General features: G+C 48.8%; 2 protein-coding genes across 7 annotated transcripts in view; both read right to left on the bottom strand.

Annotated features, from left to right (window-relative positions):
- The window catches only part of DGKZ (diacylglycerol kinase zeta), a 54,159-nt gene extending 53,074 nt beyond the window's left edge, over positions 1-1,085 (bottom strand). The window contains exon 1 of one of the 2 annotated variants that reach the window (XM_063158989.1): positions 392-1,085. In XM_063158989.1, the coding sequence (XP_063015059.1) occupies positions 392-630 (239 nt within the window). In that variant the 5' untranslated portion in view covers positions 631-1,085. The remainder of the gene's footprint in view (positions 1-391) is intronic. The other variant, XM_063158990.1, reaches the window with a different exon arrangement.
- A 4,980-nt stretch (positions 1,086-6,065) lies between these two features.
- Positions 6,066-24,214, bottom strand: part of CREB3L1 (cAMP responsive element binding protein 3 like 1) — a 63,354-nt gene continuing 45,205 nt past the window's right edge. For 2 of the 5 annotated variants that reach the window (XM_063158996.1, XM_063158993.1), the window contains exons 3-12: positions 22,150-22,310; positions 20,510-20,588; positions 19,438-19,598; positions 18,671-18,820; positions 17,849-17,907; positions 15,980-16,048; positions 13,582-13,681; positions 9,463-9,583; positions 8,768-9,011; positions 6,066-8,360 (exon numbers count right to left, since the gene is read on the bottom strand). In XM_063158996.1, coding sequence (XP_063015066.1) covers positions 8,324-8,360; positions 8,768-9,011; positions 9,463-9,583; positions 13,582-13,681; positions 15,980-16,048; positions 17,849-17,907; positions 18,671-18,820; positions 19,438-19,598; positions 20,510-20,588; positions 22,150-22,310 — 1,181 coding nt within the window. In that variant the 3' untranslated portion in view covers positions 6,066-8,323. The remainder of the gene's footprint in view (positions 8,361-8,767; positions 9,012-9,462; positions 9,584-13,581; positions 13,682-15,979; positions 16,049-17,848; positions 17,908-18,670; positions 18,821-19,437; positions 19,599-20,509; positions 20,589-22,149; positions 22,311-24,214) is intronic. The other 3 variants (XM_063158994.1, XM_063158995.1, XM_063158997.1) reach the window with 3 other exon arrangements.

The raw sequence follows: 24,214 nt of genomic DNA on the forward strand, positions 1-24,214 counted from the left end.
TAGCACGGGTGGGAAAGCACAGGAGATGCAACAGAAGAGTCACACCAAAAGCCAGGACAGATCTCCCCTTGCTGCAAGGTACTCTCAAAAAACCCAGACCACTGCCTAGGAGGCATCACAGTCCCAGGATGGGGCGGGGGAGTTGGATAGAAGGAAAATAAGAGGATCTGCAAAGGTGATAATGAGACTGCCACTGCAGAGGGAGCTGTTGCATGCAATGGGAGGGACTGGACTAACTGGTTGGCTTGTCTCTGTGCTGAGGTGATTTCTGGAATGTGCTGGTAGTTGGTGAAAAGAGCCAACTCTGACCCCATGGGAGGGAGATGCCTCAGTGACAGGCCACCCCAGTGCCCAAGTGCATCCCTGACTTGGAGACCCAGGCTTTTCCTACCTGTAGGAGACCTGCTTTCTGATGGCCAAGTGCAGGAACTGCTCCTCCACCTCTGCCACGGCCACTGCCCCTCTCATCTCCTCCCAAGCTGGATCCATGCTGCGGAGGCCCAAGTGTTGTTCTCGTCCAGTGCTCTCTGTATCTGCTGCTCCCTGGAAGTTTCCTGTGGCTCCCCTGGCCAGCTCAGCATCATTCCTGGCAGGGGAGAAGTCTCTCCAGCTCCCGGGACCTTCAGCCATGCTGGAGTGAGGTGTCTCTCTAGGCAAGGAGTCCCAGTTTGCCCTCAGAACTTCTTGGGCAGACTGGTCTTGTCCCACGGGGTCCCACAATGCTGCTCTGCTTCGCCTCTCCAGAGCCGTGGGACAATCCCAGCAAGGCTTAGCTCCCTGAGGGAGCACAAGCACGAGAAAAAAGCAGTGTCCAGCTTTTTGCAGTGGTATTTACTGGCCTCTTGATAGCAGCTCGAATAGCTCAGACGCAGCAGCTCAGCCTCTTGCTGTCTCTACTGCCCTGCCACTCTGAAGCAGAGGAATATCTGACACACACCCGGAGATGTTGGTGCTGCTCCTCGGAGGTGCTGCCACTGTGAGAGCAGTGGGGAACACAGCGTTCACTGAAGAAGCACAGTCCAGGGATAGCAATGCTTGCAAATGAGTGAAAAAGAGCTTGGATTGCCTTCTGCAAGGTCCCTCTGGAGCCACGCACATCCGTCACTGTCCCCGGCGGCAGCAGCTGAGCGGGAGCAGCAGGGAAAGGTAGGCAGTGAGGAAAGTGCTGTGTACAAAGCCTGGAGCAGCTCTCAAAACACAAAGCAGAAAGTGAGCATGAGTGTGTGCTGTGTGCGTGGGGAGGGGGCTGCGGGGAGCTGCATCCATCAGGCAGCCTGGTGTCACCTTAGAGACACTTGAAACTGGCATTTAACTCTTCAGAGTCTGGGAAGGCACAGGAGGGTGGCAACTCAGCTGCCCCTCTCTGCCCGCAGTCCAGCTGGCACCTGCCTGCCTGCAAGGGCTGCTCAGGGAGCTGGGTCTCAGTCACTGGTCTTAACCAGACCTGCTGTCAGGTGAAGTCAGGTAGCCTGGAAAACTACATGACAGCAGCACCCCCAGCAGAGCAAAGTACCTGCTGTTGTATCCAATCATCCACCATGGATGACATCTGTTCAGGGACAGGGTCCCCAGCTGTGGACAGTGGTACCCATCTGAGCAGAGGTAATGCTGTAGCATGGTCTCTGTCTTTCCAGTTGGCTCACTCAGGTCCTTGCCACTTAGAAGGCTACTTTATTCCTGGTTTTTCCTTATTCAAGTCAATTTTTCTCCAATCTTGGCATCCAGAGGTAGAAACGACCTTCTATCCTCTGCCCACATACATCAGAAAAGTTGCATCATTTATTTGTCCTGGACTGTGGCTGGACTTTGTGCCCGAGTCCAAGCCCACCTGTCAGCTGGGATAAGAGATTCCTACAAAGCTCCCATATGTGCCTGGTTTGTTCTGTCCCAGATTCACATGCTGTGCCTTTACCTGCTAGGTCCTGCAAAATTCAAAGTTCCTGTCTATAAGAGCCATCCCCTGCGTCATGGCAAGGTCCTACAATCATGTATCACACAAAGAGCACATTGCAGTCACCTCTAATCCCAGTGTTTTCCCATGAAAGTTTGGCATGATGGGAGCAGGAACCTGTCCTCAACCTGCTCTGTTGTATCACCATGGAAGTCATCAGGAGCATCTCATCCCTCATGCCAGCACTCTTCATTACCTCCATATGGCCTTGTGGCACCTCTGCTGCAGCGTACCGTGGAACAGCATGTTCCCACGCCACTTTTCACCCCAACCTGGGAAGCAGCAGGGGCTGAGGAAGAGCCGTGTCTTTTCCTGGTAACCACAGCCCACTGGCACCTCCAGTTCAAGTTACTGAACCTTTTTCTGGCCCTAAAAGTCACAATGACATCTCTCTCTGGCTGCACTCCTGGGGGATTTGTTTCTCTCAGGGGCACAACAGCCCCCAAACCCACTCCTCCACGGAATCGTGACTGGCAGGGAGCCCCCACCCTCCTCACTGTGTGACTCAGCCCCTCCAGCCCCCACAGGGGTTTTGTTCTCCTTGAAAGCTGAAGCGCTGCGGGATGAGCCCTCCCCCAGCAGCACTGCACAAGCACAGCTGGCCCTGGGGAAGCAGCTTCATCCTCCCTTGTGGGGACTCAGACCTGCTTGGGAGCTTGCCAGCACTCCCTGCATGGGTGCATGGCCCTGCTCCATGTCCTCCTGTTGCCCACAGAGGCTGGGAGCAGGCTGTGGAAAGGGAGAAGCAGCAGGTGCCCCGTGGCACCTGTTCTTCTCACCACCCACAGTGAGATGTTTCTCTTCTGCCCTGGGCTCTTCCTGGCCTAGGGAGCCTCTGTTGCCATGGAATGTGGGAGCCAACTTCATCTGTGCCAGCTGAGCTGTCAGGGCAGGACAAAGATGGGCTACCCAGAGGAGCTACAGGGGATGCAAAATGCCGGTTCCCTCTTGCTCCCAGGGAATTTTGGGAAACATCTGTCTTGTCCTTTATGGTTAAAGAAGTTTGTGGCCACCAGGCTGAGGAAGTGGATGACCAGTGAGGGATGGAGACAAATAGGAAGTTGGGTGAGAGCAGAGTCGAGACTTCCAGGTAGGAAGGAAGGCAGAGCATTTCTCACTGGTGTTTGTGTCAATGCCATAGGAAAGGAGCTTAGGGTGGGAAGCAGAGGCCCTTATTGCAGGAACAGGAGACCCCTGAGCCAGGCAGAGCAGAGCCCTGAACTAACAGCACCTTTGGTCAAGTCAGAGTAAAGGCCTGGTCAGTAAGTGCTTCTTGCATTCCCAAGGGGCCTGATCTTGCTCCACAGAAACCCTCTCTGTGGGGAGAAGCTGCCAACAGGCGATTTCTAACTTTCTACCCACATGCCAGGTTATATAGCTGTCACACAGGCAGGTCAGATTGTGTTTGTCTGGAGGAGACATCCCAGGATATGCCTGCATGAGGTGACGTAATGGATTGCACAGGCATCTGCATCTCTCTCTGCCCACCTGACTCTGCTTCTCTCATGAGTGGGGCCACCCTTCACTTGGAGCTCCCTGAAGACTTGGGAAGAGCAGGCAGATGCTGCCTGAGGACGATGGGACTGGACAGTAGGATTGGGTCAGTCCTGTCCTCCTGGCACCCTTCAGCTGAGCCAAGTCACCTGCTTACCTGGTGCTAACCCACATACCTGGGGGACACACAGGAGTGTGTCTCTCCTGTGCTCTGATTTCCTTCTGCGTGGGCATGTGGGACAGTGCAAAGGCATATTGGTATTTACCATACAGATTCCATCCTTGTTTTTGCAGGCATAGGCAGAACATGAGCTTTCTAGGAAGCAGCCTTTCTAGTGAGTAAAGCTCTGTGAAGGTACAGTCACCTTCCCTGGGCACAAGAAAAACCGCCACCCTGCTCACCTCTAAAGCCCCATTTCAGCCACCAGATCAGAAAATCAACACAGATTTGTTGAGGCAGGCCAGGTCAGTGTCCATCCAGGTGCTATCACTGTTAACAAGCCCCATAAGCACCGGGGGGATGTGAGGGGGTGCAACTGCCCCATTTTCCCCCGAAGGTGTCCAAAAGCCCAGGCTTCTTGCCTGGTAGCAGGACCAAAGCATGTTTATCCCTTGATGGATATATGAGACAACTGCTAGCACAACTCCCAAGAGGGAACAGCAAGAGGGATCATGCCAGGCTTAGAGAGCATGGATACTCTCCTGAGAGCCCTAAATGCCCATGTCTTCTGAAACAAACAAAATATACCCACCAGGCTGCTGCCATGCACTGCCAGTAACCCTTTTGGCAGCAGCAAGCAAAAAAAACTTAGTATTTTATCTTTTTTTTGTTGTTTTTAATTGTCCTGGTAACAGAACAATTGGGAATAATTTGTCTCTGAAAAACAAAGTCCATGTTCTGTTAGCATTTTTTTCTTCAGGGCTTGTATGAATTGACAGTGCAGAGGCTTCTGAGAAATGTGACCCTGAGTGGGCAGAAGCCCAGCTTGCTGTGGCAGAGCTCAGCTGGGGCACTTGGAGCAGACCAAACACAACTGAGTGAGGCTGAAGGTGACTTGTAAAGAAGGTGACTCTTGCTCTGCTAATTCTCTCAATCTGCTCTAATTAGTTGCTGTAGTCAAATTGGTAGGTGTGATTGACTGGTGCATTTTGGGAGGCATAGCGGGGATCAAAAGATCCTAATGTGTCTGCTTTGAGCAGCTCAGAGATTTCTGGTAGACTGCAGAATTAGGAGGATTTGTCAAGATGAAGGGAAATTTTCTCCTGATGGAAGGGTTCTGATTGGTCTGGCTGTGTTAAAGGAGCCAAAGCCTGAGAACTCATCCTTTTAAGAGCTTCCCTCTTGCACCTGTTTTGGAGTGTCTATGAAGGGTGCAGGCCAAAATCTCCCTGGAAGGCAATTCCCAAAGAGCTGTGTGAAGTTTCACAGGGCCGAGCCCTTCCCTGGATGAAATCTGATGAGTGCAGGGAACAGCCCCACCCCATGGTGGGAGAAGGTGCATCATACTGACACAGGGTTAGGAGGCTGCTTTTGGATGAGGTGCTGCAGGGAAAACATCAGATTCTCAACTCACAACTAGTTCTGGCCCAGGAAGAAACTGCAGGGCAAGATCAGGCATTTCCTTGCATTGGTGGGTGGGCAGGGGGAAGGGAGCTCTGCATGGGTCTGCAAACCCATGTCAAACTAACCTGCCATGGATCACACATCAAACTCTCTCTTGGCAGTACAGACCTGGCTCAGAAAAGAGAGCTCCTATCTCTCCCAGACGCTGTTCAACGGCCAGCTTGGTCAAAACAGCAAGGCAATAGCTTTACTCCTCTCCACAAAGAAATTATAATCTGCAGAAAGAGACCTATGTAAGCCCCAAGCCCTAGATTCTGCTGTGGCACAGTCCTACTGTACCTGCCCAGCCAGAGGTGGGAGATAAAGACACCTTATAGCATCTTTCAAAGTCACTCCTGCTTAGGCTGCCTTCCAGACATGGAGGGCTGAGTCCAAGGAGTTGCTTCAATGACCAAATTCTAATGAACCCACTTGAAGCTTGCTAGAAAATGAAAATTTGTTTTCTAGACCCTCAGTTACTTTGTGTTTCACACAAAATCTATCCATTTTTTCAAGTATAAATCGACTGTCAGAGGTACAGGCTGACAGCCAGGACCCAGGTAATTTCCCATTTGATTGCAGTTGCTCTGCTTTTACAGTTAATGAAAAGATTTAGGTATTTTTTCAGACAGGATAGGACATCATGCTATGAGCTATGTCTTTGTTGTACAGGCCCCTGCACAGCCTCTTCATTGAAGTAGCTCTTTGCTTCTCATGTACTTTCTTCCATGATCTTTCTCCTTCCAAGAAGATGATAGTGGTACTTCGAGGAGGGGAAAGAAACTGAGGCAGAAGAGTTCTGACTTGTTCAGAACTGCAGAAGAAATGACAATGACAGTGCTGCTGGAAATAAAACATGCAAGTTTGTTTCTAGCCCCTGACATGGAGCATGAAGTTCCAGTACTGAACCAATTTTGCACGTGGCTAGGGAACAGGAGAGGGAGCAGGAGGTGAAGAGCTGTGATGTGGGCTGGTGTGACAACCATGCTTCAATGAAAGCACCTGTCAACCCAGGGCTGATGCTGCATCTTTTTATTTTATTTTTATTTTGCTTCATAAAGCAAATGCAGAGCAAGTGATAGAAGGAGGAAAAAGGGTGGCTTGAAAACAAAACAAAACAAAAACCACAAAAAAAACTAAGAGGGAAGAAGCAGCTGCTGGAGTATAAGTGGAAAGTGAGCTGCTACAAGAAAGAAGTTCATAGATGCCAAGCCCGCACTAATTCTTAATAAAATACAATACTGAAAATAGGATCTCAGAGTCTCCAAAATACAATATCTTAAGGGATCGGCAATAATACAAAATAAGTTTCATTATGTACAAACGAGTTCTGCTCTTGATCTCTGTACAACAGTGGGAGTGGGAGGCATGGGGACATGCTCAGTGGAAGTGTTGGGGTGGGGAGGGTGTGCTTGGACCCGGCAGTGGTTCTTTGTGCTGGGGTGGAGGTGCAGAATGGGGAATGCAGTGGTATCTGATGACCAGTGGGTCCTGTGGGGAGAGCAGAGCAATGCTGAAAGCCTTCCTCTTCCTCACCCCACTGGCCACGCATGCACAATTGCAGCCAGCTGTGTCCAAATTTTCCTAAATCACTTGGAGGGGCAAAACCAATTTTCAATAGGGAGAAAAGAAGGATGTGAGGGCTCTTCCCTCACCTCTAAGTCCTTGAACAAGAGCCATCCCATCCTTCCTCTAAAGGAAGCCTTCTCCACTCCCAGTCTGGGGGGAAGAGGAGAGGCTGGGGCAGTGCAGAGTGAGTCGAGGATGCTTGATGAGAAACAAGCAGAAGAGGAGCCTGCTGTGAGACCTGGCAGAGTGCACAGGGACTCCGTGTTACGCATGGGGCAACCTGCCACATCCCAGATCTCCGACACTCGTGTCCCACATTGTCCTTCCATCAAATGGCAGCTGAGGGAATGGAGCGAGGAGACACTTCTGCCTTTTTGCAGGACTTCTGCTGGAGAGGAAGAAGGGTCAGAAATGGGTGCCTGGGTGCTAAAGAGAATGGCATAGGCTTGAGATGATGTCACTTCAACACCAAACTTGGCAAGGCTGGCCTGAGAGGTGGTATGGCAAGAGTTTGCTATCTTTGCTGTCAGCATTTAAAAAGAAGAGGTCTAAAAATGTCTTTGGTGACCCTGGCCAATTCCAACATACCACCTCTTTCCTGACAGATGTACCTGTCTCCAGAAATGCCAGTATGTCCTCAGTGGCTTTCACAACACTATTGTGCACACAGAGGATGTGAGAGGAATGATGGCTAATCTGACAGCCCTCCAATGGGTTGTAGAGCTCTCCTTGGTGGTTCCTAAGAAGACCCCAATCAGGCATGAAGCAGATTCAGGGATGGAGAGCTGGGATAGGGATTGGGTTATGGGAATGTGTTTTTCTCACTCACTCTCAAAGGGGAAGGCTTGCAGAATGGAAAGTGAGAAGACCACTGACCTGGCTAGCACTGCACTGTGGGGCCCAAGCTGGGAACAGAAAGAAAAATACCACCCCTGCCGAAACAGGTGTGCTAAGGGTGGGGAGAAGTGGATTATGAGGGAAAATTGTTCTCTCTTTCAGAGCTCTGGTTACCCAGAAGCTGCTGGCTAATTTTTATGGTGATTTATCTGTCTGGGATCTCTCTCCCCTACTCCGTTTGTGTGCAGATCTTTGCAGATAGTTGGTGTTGAAGTTATGTAGGCATGTCCATCAAAAGAAAACTAGAGCAAGGAAGAACTAGGTTTTCTCTCAATGGAAGCAGAAATATACTAACATATGGAGGGCAAGGAATGAGCTCAAACTCTCCAGAGCCATCTCTCCAGCACCAGCATCACCCACTCCTAAAACCCTCGGGCAGAACAGTCAATCCAGCACTTTCTCTCTCCTTCAGGTGCATCTGATGTAGCCAAGAGCCCCACATGTGGGGACAGCCCCCTTGGTCTGGAGGCTTTGGGGAGCGAGCTGAATGGTTTATGGACTTCCCCTGATCTCCCTCCTCTCCAAGGTGAGCCCACATCCATAGGGTAGTGCTCATTTAAGCAGGAGGTAAGGCCAGAGAAAAGGGAGTCTCAGGGCTTCTCCAGACAGTTATTGCTGGTTCTGGCAGTCCTGTGACTCCCCTCAGAGAGATCAGCACTAATGGGGATGATGGGGAAGGGGAGGAGCTGAACCCAAGGCCAGTTTAGGAGTGTCTAAATGCAGTGTCCTCTCCTGCCAAGTCCCCTCAGTTGCTTGGTGAGGAGGGAATCCTGCAATCAGACAGATGAGGCCTTGAGGTCCAGCAGCTGCTACAAGAATTCAGTTGTCTCACTGGAGCTTGTCTCCCTGAGGAAAAGAAAAGACAAGACATCAGTCAAGGTTCATTGCAGCCTCCTATGCAAATCCACCTCTCTGTGTGCCCAGCTAGTTTGCTCTGACCAGGATGAACTCCTTCCCCAGGGCACTAAATGGAACACAAACCTGGGACCATAGGAGTCATCCAGCCCTCCACATCTTTATGCAAGTGGGACACTGCTTAATGGACAAACTTTTGCTCTAGAAAATGAACTTGTTGAACTTGTTCTTATGCTCCCTGCCAGCACTGGCCTCCTCCAGCCATGGCTATTAGCTGACTGCCTGTCCTGGGTGGCTCAGCTGTCCTTGGCTTGCAGCAGAAGGGACAGACATGCTTGCTGCTTCCCCCCAGACACTGTGCTGTGCTTTGGGCTCAGAAGGTGGCCCCACCAGCTTACCTCTCACGGAACTGCTCTTTGAGGTGGCTGAGAGTTGGGTCACTTTGGTTCTGGTCAGGACCCCCCTGGGTTTTGCTCAGATATTTAGCTGTCTCATGTGTCCTGGCCAGATGAGGCCTTCCTTCTTCAGACTGACTTTTTTTGGCTTCCCACCCCTCAGGATGGTCCATGGTTAGGAAGGAGCTATAGCTCTCTTCTAAGGAGCCAGCACCCTCATCATAGAAAAGGAGGCTCCGTGACTGAACTGGAAAAAAATGAGAGCATTGGTTAACAATGAGGGCAAAATCTCTTGCAATGGGTGTGGGTCATGATGGTGGTTTCAGCACATGCTCACCCATCCTTATCCATGTGGAGATGTGCAGGATACCCTCCTCCCCCTGGCTTCATGAAGCAAATGCCCCCCTGGACACACAGCCTCTTCAGAAGACAACCAGTCTGCCCTGGGACTTTTGCCTCATGTTCCTTTCTTTGACACTTGCCATGTTTTGGGACAATGGTTAGCATAGAATGACAACAGGCCCAACAAGGAGCTGTTATGGAGTTTGTACCACAAACAGATTAGGAGAATTCCCTTGCCACAGTCCCAGCATATGGGGAAGGCACAGAGGTGTGGTTGCTATGCCTGATCAGGAAGTGTTGAGAGAAGACCTGGAAATGGTTTGACAAGTTGAAATGGAGGAACACATTAGACTCACTCTTACTAGTTGTGTAAATATCTGGTGCTGGTGTTGCTTTCACTGTCTGTGATGCTGAAGAGAATTCAGGGAGACAGGGCATCAGGGATCCCAGGATCAGAACGAAGCAGAGTGCCAGCACCTAGAAAGGAGATCAGCACAGAGTCAGTGCCACTAGCCATGAAGAAAACTCCCCCCACAGCACAACCACATGAAGATCTGGTCAGACTGACAACTGGGTACCTGTGGTTCCCCAGACAGGGAAGGGGCTTGCTGTGCTAATCTCTGCTGCAAATTCAAGAAGGGAAGCCAGAAACTTCCTCTTGTTGCTTTATTTGGAGTATTTCTGGTTCAATTGTGAGAACGTGCATGTCCTATTGAGGAGAGATAGTGGAAGGCATAGCTGAGAAACAAGCTGAAAAAAGGGAGACTCAACAGAAGGGACAAACTCTGTCTGGACCAAATGGAACCTGACACTTGGCTTAGCAGGAGCTGTTGTGGGCTGTAAAGAAAACAAGTCCACTGGGAGAAATCTGTGAGGTACTACACACAGAGCAAAGTGAATCTACTATCCATGCAAGGACAGAAATGACAGGAAAACTGCTGTTGCCTAATACCTGATATTAAAGATGCAGAATTTTAGGAAAGGTTAAATTTATGCTTGATGGGTAGGTATGCAGGACCATGTGTCAGTGCCTTCTGCTATCAAGCAGAGCAGTCAGAGCTACTAGGCAGTGATAACAGGAGAAAGGTACATGAAATCTCCCCTGAAATCCCTCAGGTAGGTTTGGAGCTATCTGGAAATTCTGCCATAACAGTAAAGCTTCAGAGTGAAATGCCAGTGCTGATCATAAGGGACTCTACAGAGCTTAGGGAACTGCCAGTACAGAGCAAGAAGGCACACATGGGAAATGGTACAAAGCCAAATTACTGAACACTCAAGCACCATGCATGGTCTGTAACTACCTGCTGCCAGCTCAGTGCTCAAACTGAGCAGCCAAAGAGGCAATGCATCTGTTGGTGATTTCTACTACCTATGTATAAACTAGCAAATTTGATCTTGGTGGATGCCTGTGGGGACAGCCAGCAATTGCTTGACTGCTTTTCAGAAGTCACCTATTTTAGAATACCTGTGCCTAAGTAATGCACAGAAGCTGGTACATCAAGTTAATTTTGACCACCAGTGGATTGCAGGAGATGTGGAAGATGAAATAGTAACATGGGGATACTGTGTTATATAAAGAAGAATTTTAATTATCCAGACTCTTCATGTCTGGTTTTAAAGTAAGGACGTTAAATGAAGGCAGCATAGATGCTGTGGAAATGTGTCATATCAGGCACATGAAGAATTTAGAATCCTTATTCAACAAAAACAGAGGAAAAAATAAATTCTGAATGGATGTTGCTTGGAATTATCACAGCCAAACACACAACTTGGAGAAAAGGGAGCCAGCCCTGTAAAGTCTGTTCTTTCCTTCTAAAGAAAACCAGGCTTTTTGGGCTGAGAAAGAGCAGTATACTTAACATCTTGCTTTAACATAGCTTTCAGCTGGGGTTTTGCAAAACAGCACTGTTTTTACTGTTTTGTTTCAGGTTAACTCTGATGCTCTGATTCAGTCCTAGTTCAAACTCTACAACACTTCATAACAGTAACTCTTGGCTTGATTCGGAGTAACATTTATGTCACAGCTTTTGACCATCTTATTATTTGACCTCTTAAAACTGAGGAAAATTAACCTAGAGAAGACTACTGCAAAACCATTTGGAAAGGTGGAGGCAAAATTAATAATAAAATAAAAGACATACTGAGAGTGTATTTATCAAAGGTTCACTGTCAAACTGTGAGGAAGTAGCAGATGGAGTAGCAGAGAGATCTGTTACAGATCTGGCAAGATTCAGTGTTTTTAAGCTTGACTTAAATGATGGACTGTATCAAATTTGCAGATGGCAGAGACTACAAGCAGACTGGCTTTTGGTCAGTATTCAAATTTGGAATGATCTTTACCATGGGAAGAAATGGTCCAAGAGAACACTGGGAAGATATATGCAGACAAATGTGGGGACCTGCTGAGAGCTCTGAGGTGGCAGGAGTGATTAACAGAGGAAATACATCAGTAGCCATGTGTTTCAGCTGTCCTACAGAAGAGGCTCTGGGAGTTAATGTCAGTGTTACTTTGCAAAGGGCAAATCTCAGCCCAAGCATTATGAACAGGCTTTCTGGCTGGATTTGTACTGGCCTTCAGGTGGAACACTATGCCCAGCTTTGGACCCTATACTTCCAAGAAGATGCAGGGCCATTGGAGAAAATCTGGAATGCAGCTCTGGGAACAATCAGTGATTCAGTAACTCAGCCTTTGAGGGAAAACTGAAGAAATCATGGTGATTTAACAGACCAGACTGAAGGGAGTTGCTCAAAAACAAGAATTTTCAAATATGTAAAATGCAGCTGCCCAAAAGGAGAATAAACAGATCTTGCTTACAATGGGCAGAAGAAGTTCTAATAGGCTTAAGCTGCTGCAAGGGAGATTGAGATGGGATAGCAAGAAAGCTTTATCTGGGAAAGATAACATAGCACTGGAATGGTTTGCTTGAGGAGGCTGAGGACTGCTCACCACTGGAGCCTTCAAGAAGTGGCAGTACAAATATTCAGGAGCAATGACACAGAACTAACGAAGAAGGGTAGCCTGCTCCACACCCATGCTGCAAGACACAATGATTCCACATATCTGTCATGATAAGGAATGCTGTATTTGAAAATGGAAAATGAGAACTCAGAAGCTTATGAAAGGAACTAGTCAAAGATAGAAAAGCAAATTACAAATTCTTGGAATGCTTCAAAGCTAGGAAGTCAGAGAGTGGGTGTGTGGGCTGGGATGCCTGCAACAAAGGGAACAGCAAGGAGACATAGGACAGTGTTGGGAAGCTAAATTAGATATTATATTAGCCTTTAGCACAGGGTTTGTCTGCAAGGTACCTCTTCTAAAATTGTTTATTCCAGGTAGTAGCATTGAAGAATTGTTGGAGCCAGGGGTGCTCTGATGAGCTGCTGCATTAAGGAGCAATGAGTCACTGGGCTCAGCTGGGTCACACCCAAAAATGTGAAAAGAACTTGGGAATGAAGACAGAGAGCAGGGACAAGAAAAGACAGCCATTAAAATCTGGTCTGACATGGGGGCAGCAAAGAGCAGCAAAAGGTTGAGCAGACTTTGAAAGGAGAAAGTGCTTGAAATTACAGAGCAGGGCTCTGGAACCAAGAAAACTCATTGAACCAGGACCAAAAAACAATCCCTCAGGACACTGAGGGTGCTGAGAAAGTGGGGCAAGTACCTCACCATCTGTTTGCATTTTGTGACTGCTAACAGTACAGAAGTGATAACCAGATATAGATAACTAACTCTGACAAATTTGTCACAAGCAGCTACTATGACAATCCTGCAAAGACATCACAGGGGTGAAGATTATATTTTACTGTGGATCATAAATTTCCCCCAGAAAAAAAAAGAGAGATGAAGATTAAGCAATTTGTTCTATTTATGGCTACACGCTGGCCTGCTTTAAAACTCCTCAATGAAGCCAATATTTATTAACCATGATCCTCCACTATGAGGCAAACAGGGATTACCAAAACAACAGACAACCCCGAATTATTATGGTTAGTCAAAAGGACAAAGAGAATTCCAGCTGGATTTAACAAAGCCTATGTGGAGGCATAGCAAGAACAGATGCCATTTCTTGCTGATAAACACAAGGTAATGCCCACTGGGATGAATACTTGGAGTGTTCATCTGCCCTGCTGAGTTAAACATTAAGCATTACCAGCTCAGCAAAAGAAAACTCTGCCCATTACAATGGAATCTCATTGAAGATTTTTGCTGAATGGCTAATAGCTAATGAAAAGCAAACAAAGTGCTTTTTTGCCCAAAGAAGAAGGCAGTGAAAATGCAGGAATTATTCTAATGTTGTTGCATAAACAACTGATGTATGTATGACACAGGGCCCAGCTCTGGTAAATATAACACAAAAGGAAAGAGCAGATGTAACTGACAACAGAGCTGGACAGGAAAGAGGGCAGAGACAGGCAATCAACAAAGCTGTCTGGAGAAGCATGGCCAATAAGGAAGATGGAAATGAAGCTTATACCATTAGACAGGTCCCAGTCTGCGTGGAAGCCATTTTATAAGGTCTGGAGACTTTCCCAGCTACCAGAGCCTGAAGCTTCTGTAACTGCTGGAGCAGAGTCCTGTGAGAGGAAACAATGCATATCAAAACTTAATAAGGAGGTAGAAGCCAGTAAGTGAGCCAAGAATACCACTACCTGCTTCACATTGTACCTTGATTTTCCCTTCTTGTGAAAACAAGTATCTCCCGTTTGCTGTATATTGCTTAAGTTCTCTGACCAAACAGGCTTGGGAAACAAGAAACAAAAAAGGGTCTTATCAGTGGATCCACCACCACCTTCACTGCACCTACCCACTATTATGAATGACTATTATTTAGGGCTCCTGGGTGCCTGAAAGCCCCAGCCAGTGAATTCCCAGAGCAGTGGAGAGCCAGCATACCATGAAAACCAAGCTCTGGCATGGAGGCTGAACTTTGTAGACAGGTCAGACCTTTAGCACAGGCTTGCCTGCTCCCACTTCATTCAGAGACACATACTCTGAAGCTCGACTTGTGCCCCAAACTGTGGTGGAGAGAGAAGTAAGAAACAGTTGTGATCTCCTTGAGCTTCTTCAGTCTTGGCAAATTCTGCAGAGGAATGTAGGCAAAGCCAAATCTTGAGTTTAGCAATTAATTAATGCTCTGACTGCCCTGGCTGGAACACATGCTAAGGTCTCTCTGCCCCATTTAACTGTTCATGGGCATCTGCACACATAATACAAAACAGTGGTAGGTGTTACCAAGAGCTAGTGAGCCCTTCACTGAGCTGGTGAAGGAATCTGGGATGAGGGAGACTACAGAGTGCACAGTTCCCAAGAGTTGCATACTATTGAAATGGAGGCTATTGCTGACTTTCCCTCTGGGAGCACTGACTGTTTTACACAAATATGTTTGAGCTTTCATAAAATGCCAGGTCCTGGAACCAGGAGATTGCAGGAGATTCCCAGCTTTATCCCTTTCCAAATCCTGTTTTGCTCCCTGTACATGTGGAGGGAGAGAAGCACAGAGTGTCCCACTGGCAGTGCTCAAAAACCAAACCAAATTAGAAGGAACACAATGTGTATTTTAGGGGAAAAATTAAAATCTCTTGGCTTTTAGGACAGTTTCCTCATTTTTCAGGGTGGGGCTCACACTTTTTCAGCAGGAGAGCTGCCCACACTCCCAGAGAGGCCAGGGGGTAAGATGTGCCCCATGCATGAGAGCAGCTAAGCAGCTGTAACTCTGGCAGACAGGAGAGACCTCTGGCTCTCACACACCTCAGCCAGACCATGCCTGGCAAGCCCCAGTCCCAGCTCCAGTGTCAGGCCTGGAAGCCAAGGCCACTGCACTCGTGTGGTGGATGGGAAAAAGGTGTGCAGTGAAGCCCCTAGGAGTCCTCCATGAGCTGACGTGGCAGCTGAGGAGTGGGTGAGGAACTGGCTCTCCGGCTGTGGCTCTCCCCTGCAAACTAAGCTGATAAAAAATGGAGCTATAGAGACAAGCATCCTCTGCAGTTTACCCTGCCCTTGCTCACACCTGTTGTCCCAAGTAAGAGGAAGCAGAGCTGGGCTCTCCTCTAGCTCTGGCTGCCCTTCCCCACTGCAGGGTGGAAATCTTCATTATTTGCTTCCAAGGAAGCAAATTCCCCTGGTAATTGATGGGCCAGCTCTGCATATAAAAAGCACAAGTGCTCACCAGAGCTTTGAGTGAGGAAACCCAGAGTCTTGGGTGAGAGAACTTTGGGGCTGTGGGAGCCAGCTTGCTCCTTTCAGGTGAGCAGTAGCAGCAGATGAGACAGAGATTCTTTGGTCTTGCTTTGCCTAAAAGAGGCTGAGAAAGGGCTGGAATACCACATGCACAACAAATTGCTCTGGATTTGGTGGGAGTTGGGATCTCTGCATTTATTAGAAGAATGGGCTTTCCCTGCATTCACCGAGCCTGTTCAGCTTTCTCAAGAGAAACCTGAAACAGCCACACTATGCCCAGGGCATTTTATTTCTCTGAAGGGCCCAAAAGCAGAAACAGTGGGTCTGAGAGGCTGCTGGGGCCTCCCTTAATGCATCTGCCCTGGACACAGACGGAGCCCTGGAGGGGAATAGAGAAGGCAGCATGAGCCCAAAGGATTGCAGGGAGAAGGACAAAGTGACATGGGAAACATGCCTTCCCTCCCTCCCCTTGCTGTGGAGTGTCCTGGCATCCCAACACAAACATTCCAGCTCACTAACCAAACCCAGCTGCCTCCTCGCCGTCCTGGGCTCCAAAGCAGCGCCGGGCCAAGCAGCACCGTGCAGGAGCTGGAGCAGCCTGCTTTTCTCTCCTTGTGCCCCCGCTCCAGCACTCCTGACTTCCATTCCTACCCACCCTGCCCTACCCACAGAGGGCCAAGTCTAGCTCCTCTTACCTGTTTGCATTTTCTAAGGTCTCCACTTTTTTCCAGAGTTCATTGTTTTCTGTTGTGTATGTTTCTACCCTATGGGAATAAAACCCACAGCCAGTTAGTCACAAAGGCCAGAGAGATTAAGACAATGCAGTCCTTGCTTTTCATGGGGTATGGAGGCTCAGTGGCTTAATCTGTCACCTGGAGATATGGTGGTCCTGAAATCAAATGTTACTTGGCCCACCTTGCTGCTGCCAGCCCCAATGGAGCAGGGATGAGACTGCAGGTTGACAGTTACATGTGACAGTTCCCAGTTCAGCCTCTTCTGAGGGCTGGGAGAGACAGTAGCACCTGGTTACAGGCAGGTCAAGTCAGGACAGACTCAAAGTTATGCAGGCATTTCCATCACTTCCAAACCCCTCTAAGAAGCATGAAAAAGGAGGAGGGGAACAAAGTCAAACCCCTCCCTGAGAAACTGCCCTGGGCTCTGCGCCCTGGCTGTGAAATCCAGGCCGCTCTGTGCAAACGCTGGGCCAGCTCCGACTGCAGGCACTTGAGGGCAGCAGAGAACCTGCAGGCTCCTTCTCACGGCTTCCGACGGGAAAGTGGTTGGGCTGCAGCTGGGACAAGGGAAGGGGAGCGCCTCCAGGTCGGGAGAAAAGCAAGCCAGATAGAGACGCAGCCTGATCCTGCTGGAGGTTTGCAGCACAGCCTTTGAACCAGGCATTCCGTGCAAAAACTGGGCTTCCAGCAGAAGTGTCAAATTGAATGGGGAAGGGCCCAAGTACAGACTTTGACAAACCACGTTTTAGTAAGCCAAGCTGACCAAAGACATGTTCTATTAAAAAAAAAAAAAAAATCACTGAATGCTGCTTTTGGTTCACATTTAAACCTGGCATTGTTTGAAAGCCATCTGTCATAGCAATGCTCTAGCGTAACAAACTGCTTAGTACACAGAGGCACCACAGCCACATCTGGGGAGGAGGCCCCAGCACCAAACGCCCTGGACCTGCCCTTTGAGCGAGGTCAGCCAGCTCCCCAGCTCTGACTTGAAGGTCCCCATATGGGACACTAGCTGGAGGTGATGTGCTCTGGTGCCTGGACATACCCATGCACACTGAGGCCCCTTGAATCATCTGCTTTAATTGAGCATTTCTGTGCAACTAGAGAAGATAAATACATCAGGGAGAAGAGTTAATTGAAGTTGGGTTTGGGGGCTGTTTTTTCCATTTGCTGATCTCAGATGGTGTTAGTAACTGGGAAGAAGATAGTAATTATACAGAAACATGAATTTGTGCCTGGATTGCAGCATTCTTCTTTGCCTGGGAATGTGCATTAGGGGTTGCTAGCATAGGAGTTTTCTACCCAGTCAGTGTCATGTGACTGGGTTAGGCCTGCCATACATAGGAGAAAAACAAGGTTGCAAGGAGAAAAACAAAGCTAATGCAGAGAGTGGAAGTGGGGGAGAGTGGGGAACAACTGTAATGCAAGGTTTTTCTTGCTGTCAAGTGTTTGTGTGTCTGACTTCATGGGAACAGAGGGGGAAAAAGCCATGATCAGTGCCCTCCAACAGCTTGCCACTTATGGGACAGACAAAATAGAGGCAACTTCTCATGGGGAAACCCAAAATCCCACCTTGTTGGCAGCCAAAACAGTCTGTCTTTTGCAGAATGAAGCAGTTGGAAACACAAATTTTCTTGCCCAATCTTTATCCCGCAAGAGGATTTCTAGGAGGGAGGAGAGTAGGGGCAAGATCCCAAACCAAACTCCTGGGCAGCCAGCCTTGCAAGGAATTGTATTTTTTGAGCAATTCAGAGACAAAATACTAGAAAGGCGGTCTGTGCGTGGTCAGGATTCCTTTTTACGAAGTAAGACTGAGAAGAAGAAACTTACTTTTTCTCTAGACATTCCACATACTCTTTCTTCTTTCTGCGGCTCTCCTGAGCAGAGATCTGTGAGGGGGGCAGAGGGGAGTCAGTATCATAAGTCTCTGGATGTTTTTTTGTGGCTCATGCATCTTGTCTGTCTCCTGCGCACACAGCATCCTAAAGGCAAATGGGGAGTTGCCTTCCTGCTGATCTCTAGGCCAAAACTGGGGGGGATTGATGCTGTAGGTATGCAGCTCTCCTTGGCTTGTAACCTGCAACCGTTTGTTGCATTATGCCCTTCGATGCCCTGTCAAAAGCATCTTCAGGGTTGCATTCCACTCCACTGACTCACATGGGTATGTGCTGTGGCCATTTGGGCTGATTCTGCGCCAGGCCACTTCTGAGTCACTGGGTGATTAGTTCAGTCTCACCATTTCTCCCACAGGATGCTTTCTAATCCCAGTCTAAAGTATCACAGCCTCTGCCTGGTTAGTGAACACTCTGCATCACCCATCCTGCACCATGCAATGGCTTTGGTTTCCCTGTCCTAGCAACAAGGCCTGACCTGACCAGTTTGTCTGATCTGTGGACCCTATCCCACACCACATACTCCCAGGAGCTGTACTGGAAGCCACACTTCCAAGGTATGGCTGTATGCAAAGCATGCAAGCAGAGATGCTCTTTGGCACCTTTTTGTGGGTTGGGAGGCTCATGCTAGTGTACCAAAGGCACGATCCCACCTTTTCTGAGCTGCAGTGGCACTGAGGAGGTGAGGGTAACTACAGCACTGGGCAGCCTAAGATGCTCTGGAATCATGGGAAATGAATGATTCATTTTTTGCAGTCACCTTGTTCTTGATTTTCCTCCTGACCCTCTTCAGTGCTTTCTCCTCTGCTTTGGTGAGGGGCAGCTTGGTAGGAATGGGGTAACCCTCTGCAATCAAGGTACGCTTCTCTTCTTCAGTCAAGAGCAGTGGGCCAGAGGTTCCTTGTAACTTCTGAAACACACAGAGAGCATTCATCAGTGTCAGCAAGGAGTTCTACCCCAGTGATCCTCCTTAAGGCCTTGCAGAGCAGCCAGAGGCTGTACACATCAGAGTGGAATACACTGCTGCCCACTGACGCCAAACAGGTGCAGGGCAGTGCTCTTTCCTACTCTCAACCTGATCTGGGGCACAACTTAGCAAGCAACTTCTTTCCTCTTTTACTTGGGAGGGCATCTGTTCCTTCATAGAGAGGCTGGCTACACACTTGCACACCTGCCAACAAACTTCTGGGCAACAGTTAAAATGGTCTGGTTACTGGAATTCTCGGTAATTCCTCTCTCATTAGCCTTCTCAGAAAGTCCTGTTAGTGCATAGGCCACTTCCCAAAGTATGGATGAAAGACAGCACCTGCTAAAACAAAGTAGATGCTGGTAGATATGCAAGATTCGTTGTGCATCTTCTCACTCCTGTAAGCATTTACCCTTGTGCGAAGACATCGCATTGCCTTGACAGAGCATTTCAGCTTGGAGACCTTAGCAAGGGCAGGAACCTCCACATAAGCCCTGGAAATCCTACAAACCCCTCTGAGCAGCAAGGAAGCCTGTGTCCCAGCCCTGTTGCCTCCTTACATGTGGTGCTGTGAGGAGAGGTGAGGAGGAGATGGCAGTAGAAGAGCGAGCAGCAGGCCGGGCTGGGCTGGAGGGAGGCAGGGACCGAGGGCTCTGAGATCCGTCACTGTCACTGCCATGGCTGCTAGGTGGAGTTGGAGGCATCTGCACCAGGTCATCTACTGAGGAATAAGGAGATCAAGTCAATGGCTCTCATGTCAGCCTGTTGGTACAGGCATAGGGTTATGCCCCCTGCCATAACACAGGGCTGAAAGGAGAGGATGATGAATTTCAGAAGATGGGGTGAGCCTGAGAAAAAGGCTTGACTGAGCACTGCCCAAGACAGAGGTTAGACTGACCTCAAATGTGCTAAACTAGGAACTGCAGAGGAGCTGGCAGGGCTTTGCCAAGGAACTGAAGGTATTTACAAAGCAATAAGGTGCTCCAGTGTCAACCAGAAAGAAGTAAAAAGCCTGTGGTGTTTTGCTCCATAGCCTGTTCACAAGTACAGGAAGCTCTGTGAGAGCAGAGCTCTTCCAAAAGCACTGCAGGGCTCACACACTTGCCAGCACACTTGATCCAACGGAGCTCCGGTCACTCAGTTGGTTTCCAAGCACTTGAAAACTGTCCCCACTTTGTACTGGAGAGCCCTAGGGGCCTTAATGGAGGTGGGAATATGCCTAAGGAATGTCTCTCTGTGGCAGTGGGAGTTCCCATAGTGCTTTCATTTGTGCATCGGCAGATTTTCAGATGCTTGGGTTTCTTTCAAATTAAACTGGATCCTGAATTTCCTGACTTTCAGATGGTTATTTTTGGATAGCTCTACAGTCTCTCTGAGGATTTTAAAGGCACTCTTGCATATTTCCAACTCTGAAGTAGCCTGTTTTGCCTGGGAGTCCCTGTCTGAACAATTTTGTTTGTGGCTCCTGATGCAGACACTGATCTGAGTTAGAACAGTGCCCACTCTTCTGGTGTTCTCTGCCCCAGTGCTACCTTATATGCACAGCTCTGCCTTTAGGTGTTGTCTTTCTGCCCTGTATATAACAATCTATAGCTGAGTAATATAGTTGACCAGGAAATTCTATCTTCTTACCTGTAGGTACATTTAGAAACTGGTTCACCTCTTTGGGTTCAGCTTTGATCACAGGTGCTGGAGTCATTTCTATAGGAACCTGTGGAAGAGAAGCACAAAGAGCTCTTGGCCACTGCCACATCCCCTGCCCAGGAGGCTCCCACCAGTTCTGCCCATAGCCACTGGCCAACTGCTGCCTGTCCTGCCCCATCTCACAGCTCTGCCCCAGAGGAGCCTCTCACCACGGAGGAAAACAAGAGTTCAAACATAAGCCCCTGAAGTCTCAGTTGCTGGGCACACAGAGTGCAAACACATTTACAGAGGAAGTGGCACTGGAAGATGGATGTGCTGCCAAGCAATGCACTGAGCTGAGTATCTCCAAAAGGGAGACAACTTTTATTCTTGGCAATTCTTCCTTTGATAGAGCCAGACAGTGTAATTTAAACCAACCCCTGTATTACCATGGGAAGTCCTTCTTTGATCTGCCTTCATTATAAATGGGAGTATAGAGGTTGTACAGAAACAGAACAACCATGCTGCCCTGTTCATGTGACTTTCACCAGGGACACTGGGCAACTGTTTTCAATTGGAGGGGACTGAGAGCTGAATAAAGAGTAGATTTACTCCCATCTGTGTTATGCTGCCCCTCAGCCTCCTGGCTTGCAGCCCCCAGCCCACCATAGGGTGGAGTTTTTACACTAAACAGACACATTGCAAACTCCTCCAGACTGTAAACACAGCTGAGAGAGCACCATGGTATGGCTGCTGAGCATACACAGCAGAGATTGGAGGGCACAGCAAGTTCAAGCTGTGTAAATAATAGAGGAAGTTTGTGCACAGTTTTGGCTGGAAGAACCCATTTGTTTTGGATGGTTGTTTAAATAGGAAGATGTTCAACATGAGTGAAAAAAGGAACTGAACCCCAGAGATGTTCTACTGTTATCTACTGAGCTGCTACAAGATAGGCAAGGTCTGTGTGAGACTGGTCAGACCTTCTCATCCAACACAGCTGGACTCAAGGCCAGCTGAACTAAGCCCTCAACTTACACCCACATACCAGTGGCATAAGTGAACCTCCTTCAGACAAACAGACTTCTTAAAGAACCTAGATATGACCAAAAGAGTTGGCCCCTTGTTACACAGAAATAATAAATCCTGCTGCTTCATAGGAAAAGGCAAGCAGGACCTAGAGTGGGACCAACATTTCCAGTGAGCAGCTCCAAAGAGTGAGAGGCCATGTGACAAGTCCAAAGCCATGAAAAAGACAGTGGCAGAGCAGGGGTCTATGTGGAGGAATAGTGAGGTCACTGGCATTGCATTAATTGACAGTGTTCTCTGAAAAATGGAAATAAGCCAAGAGTGGCTACAGAGATACTGGCATATTGGAGGGGGCAGATCTCCAGTAGGTGCAAGCTTAGAGCTTTTGGCTTTTGTGCCAAGGAAACATGCTTATTTTTAACCAAGATTGTAAAGCCTTCTGGGCTGCCATTTCAAGAGGAGAATGACAAATAATAGAGTGTCTGGGCTTTGTAACATCTTCTTCTGTCTGCTCAGTAGCTAAATCACCTTGCAGGACCCTGCAGTCTCATGTTTGCATCTGCACCACCAGGGGTGCTGCTGTGCGAGAGCCCAGGTTCCCGACACATCTGAGATGGGCTCACCTCCTCAGGGAGTGGCAGTCTCTGCAGAGGGTTGAGGTTCAGCACTGGTATGGAGCTGGCAGGTAGCTGGGACTCAGGCAGGTCTAGAGGCAGGTTCTGTTCCTGTTTCACCATGATGGAGCATAGTTTGGGCCCCAGTGACCACACTCCATTCTCCAGCTCTGAAACATGTACAACGTGAGAGTCAAACTCCAGCAAGAGGAGGGCAAGGAGAAAAGAAGCCATGCAGACAGCTTCCTCTGACTGAGGAGGCTGCCTCTCCAAGTTCAGCACTGTCACCACACAAGCATGTGTGCTGACTGTGTACACAACACAGAGTACAAAAGGGAATGAACCCCCAGTGTGTGCTCCCCAGTGTGTGGGGAGCAGACAGGACAGAGATAGAGGAATTGTGTCTCTGCTGGGCTCTGACTGTACAGCCCAAGCTCTGGAGGACAATTGCAGGGTTTCTCCCCCCAGTAATGTCTAGGTCTCATCCTCTGGAGCTTATTTATATTTAGGGTTCAGTGAGAGGAGGATGCTGGGCTGTTGCTCCATAGGCAGCATGGCCAGCATCACAGATCTGCCAGGCGATTTACCAAGAATAGCACCATCTCTGTGCTGGTGAGCTGGTGAGAGAGCAAGCATGATGACAGTGAAAGGCTGGCAATGCTGCTTTGGCCACCTGATGATGTTGTGCCAAGTACCAGGGCTTTGCTGCATGACAGAAGAGGAAGGAGGTCTATTTCTGTGGAAGGAAGCCCACTGCTGCACCTGCTTGTGAGGCTGCTTCCACAGCTGCTCCCCTCAGTCTCACCTCTGAGACTCTCTTCTCTACCCTGAGCTGCTCAGGGGACTGCTGTCCACAGCTGTACCCTGCTGCCATTGCTGGCAGGGACAAGAAGCACCAGTGAGGGAAAGGGAATGTCTGAAGAGAAATGAATGGAGCCGTGGGGACATGCTCCCCTTGCCTCCTGCCTGCTCTGTCCCATGCACATCTGTGGTGTGAGCCTGGCTTGCCCATCTGGGATCTCTACTTCCCATGCAGATGGGAAAAGGACTGCTGGGCAGGAGAGCTGCCTGGGCTCTGCTCTAAACTTTCAGTCTTTGCTCTTCAAATACTTCAGCCTGCCAAAAGGCTACTCCCAGCCGGCCTGCAGCCTTGCACCCTCCTTCCTAATCCTCATCCATTCCCTTTCCCTTTTTATCTGACAAGTAAAAATACATTTGGCTTGACATAGGACAGACTATTGCTAAGTGTGTCACCAGAGAGAGCTCCAGTTGCCTCCACAAGGCCACAGTCTGACTCACTCTGTAACCTCTCTGCACTGCTCTCTGCATGCAACACTCTCAGTCAGGCCCAGGGATGTTGCCTAGCTGTCTGCTGCCCAGAACAGTTCTGCAGTGCAGGCCTCAGTCCAGAAGATGTCCTGGCAAGAGGAGAGAGGGAGAAAGGTCTTTCTCTGCTCCAGAAAAGCCTGCACAAAGAAGAGTACAAACAAGCAGCTGTTGACATGGGAGCTGCCATCTGATCTAACTTAAACACACGTTAACATTGTCTTTGCCCTACTCAGCCTCTGTTTTCAGGAGAGGCCAGGGCAGAATCCTGCCTCTGGCCTTTGCTTGGACAGAGTGGTGTTAAAGCCCAGACAAGAATTCTATATGATAACACAGTGTTGGCCTTGCCAATGGAATATGTTGTTTTCCTGTCTTTGGTCTAGCACCTCTTATTTCTGCCCAGCAAGTCTCTCTAGCAGATGTTCATTCCTTCCAGCTGCCTCTGTGACTGGACGTTGTCAAGCACAGAGGCAGATCCTGTGGCTGCTGTCTGTGTGTCTCAGCTGTGAGTGCTGCTCTCAGTGCTGCTGGATTGCTTTCTAGAGCTTCCCACAATGCAGCAGGGCTAATGTCATCAGGCAGCATCTCAGGCAGGCGTGCACTGTACAGCTGAGACAACACAGAGCCTACTGAGCAGACACAGAGTGGATTGTGTTTTCTCTGTCCTGCTAAGGACACTGAACCCAAAGCAAGTAGTGAAGTCCTAGTTACCCTGGTATGCAGACAAACCCCTTCTGATGGAAGTAGG

Source organism: Melospiza melodia, chromosome 6, assembly GCF_035770615.1.
Source record: "Melospiza melodia melodia isolate bMelMel2 chromosome 6, bMelMel2.pri, whole genome shotgun sequence".
In the NCBI taxonomy this organism is placed as follows: domain Eukaryota; kingdom Metazoa; phylum Chordata; class Aves; order Passeriformes; family Passerellidae; genus Melospiza; species Melospiza melodia.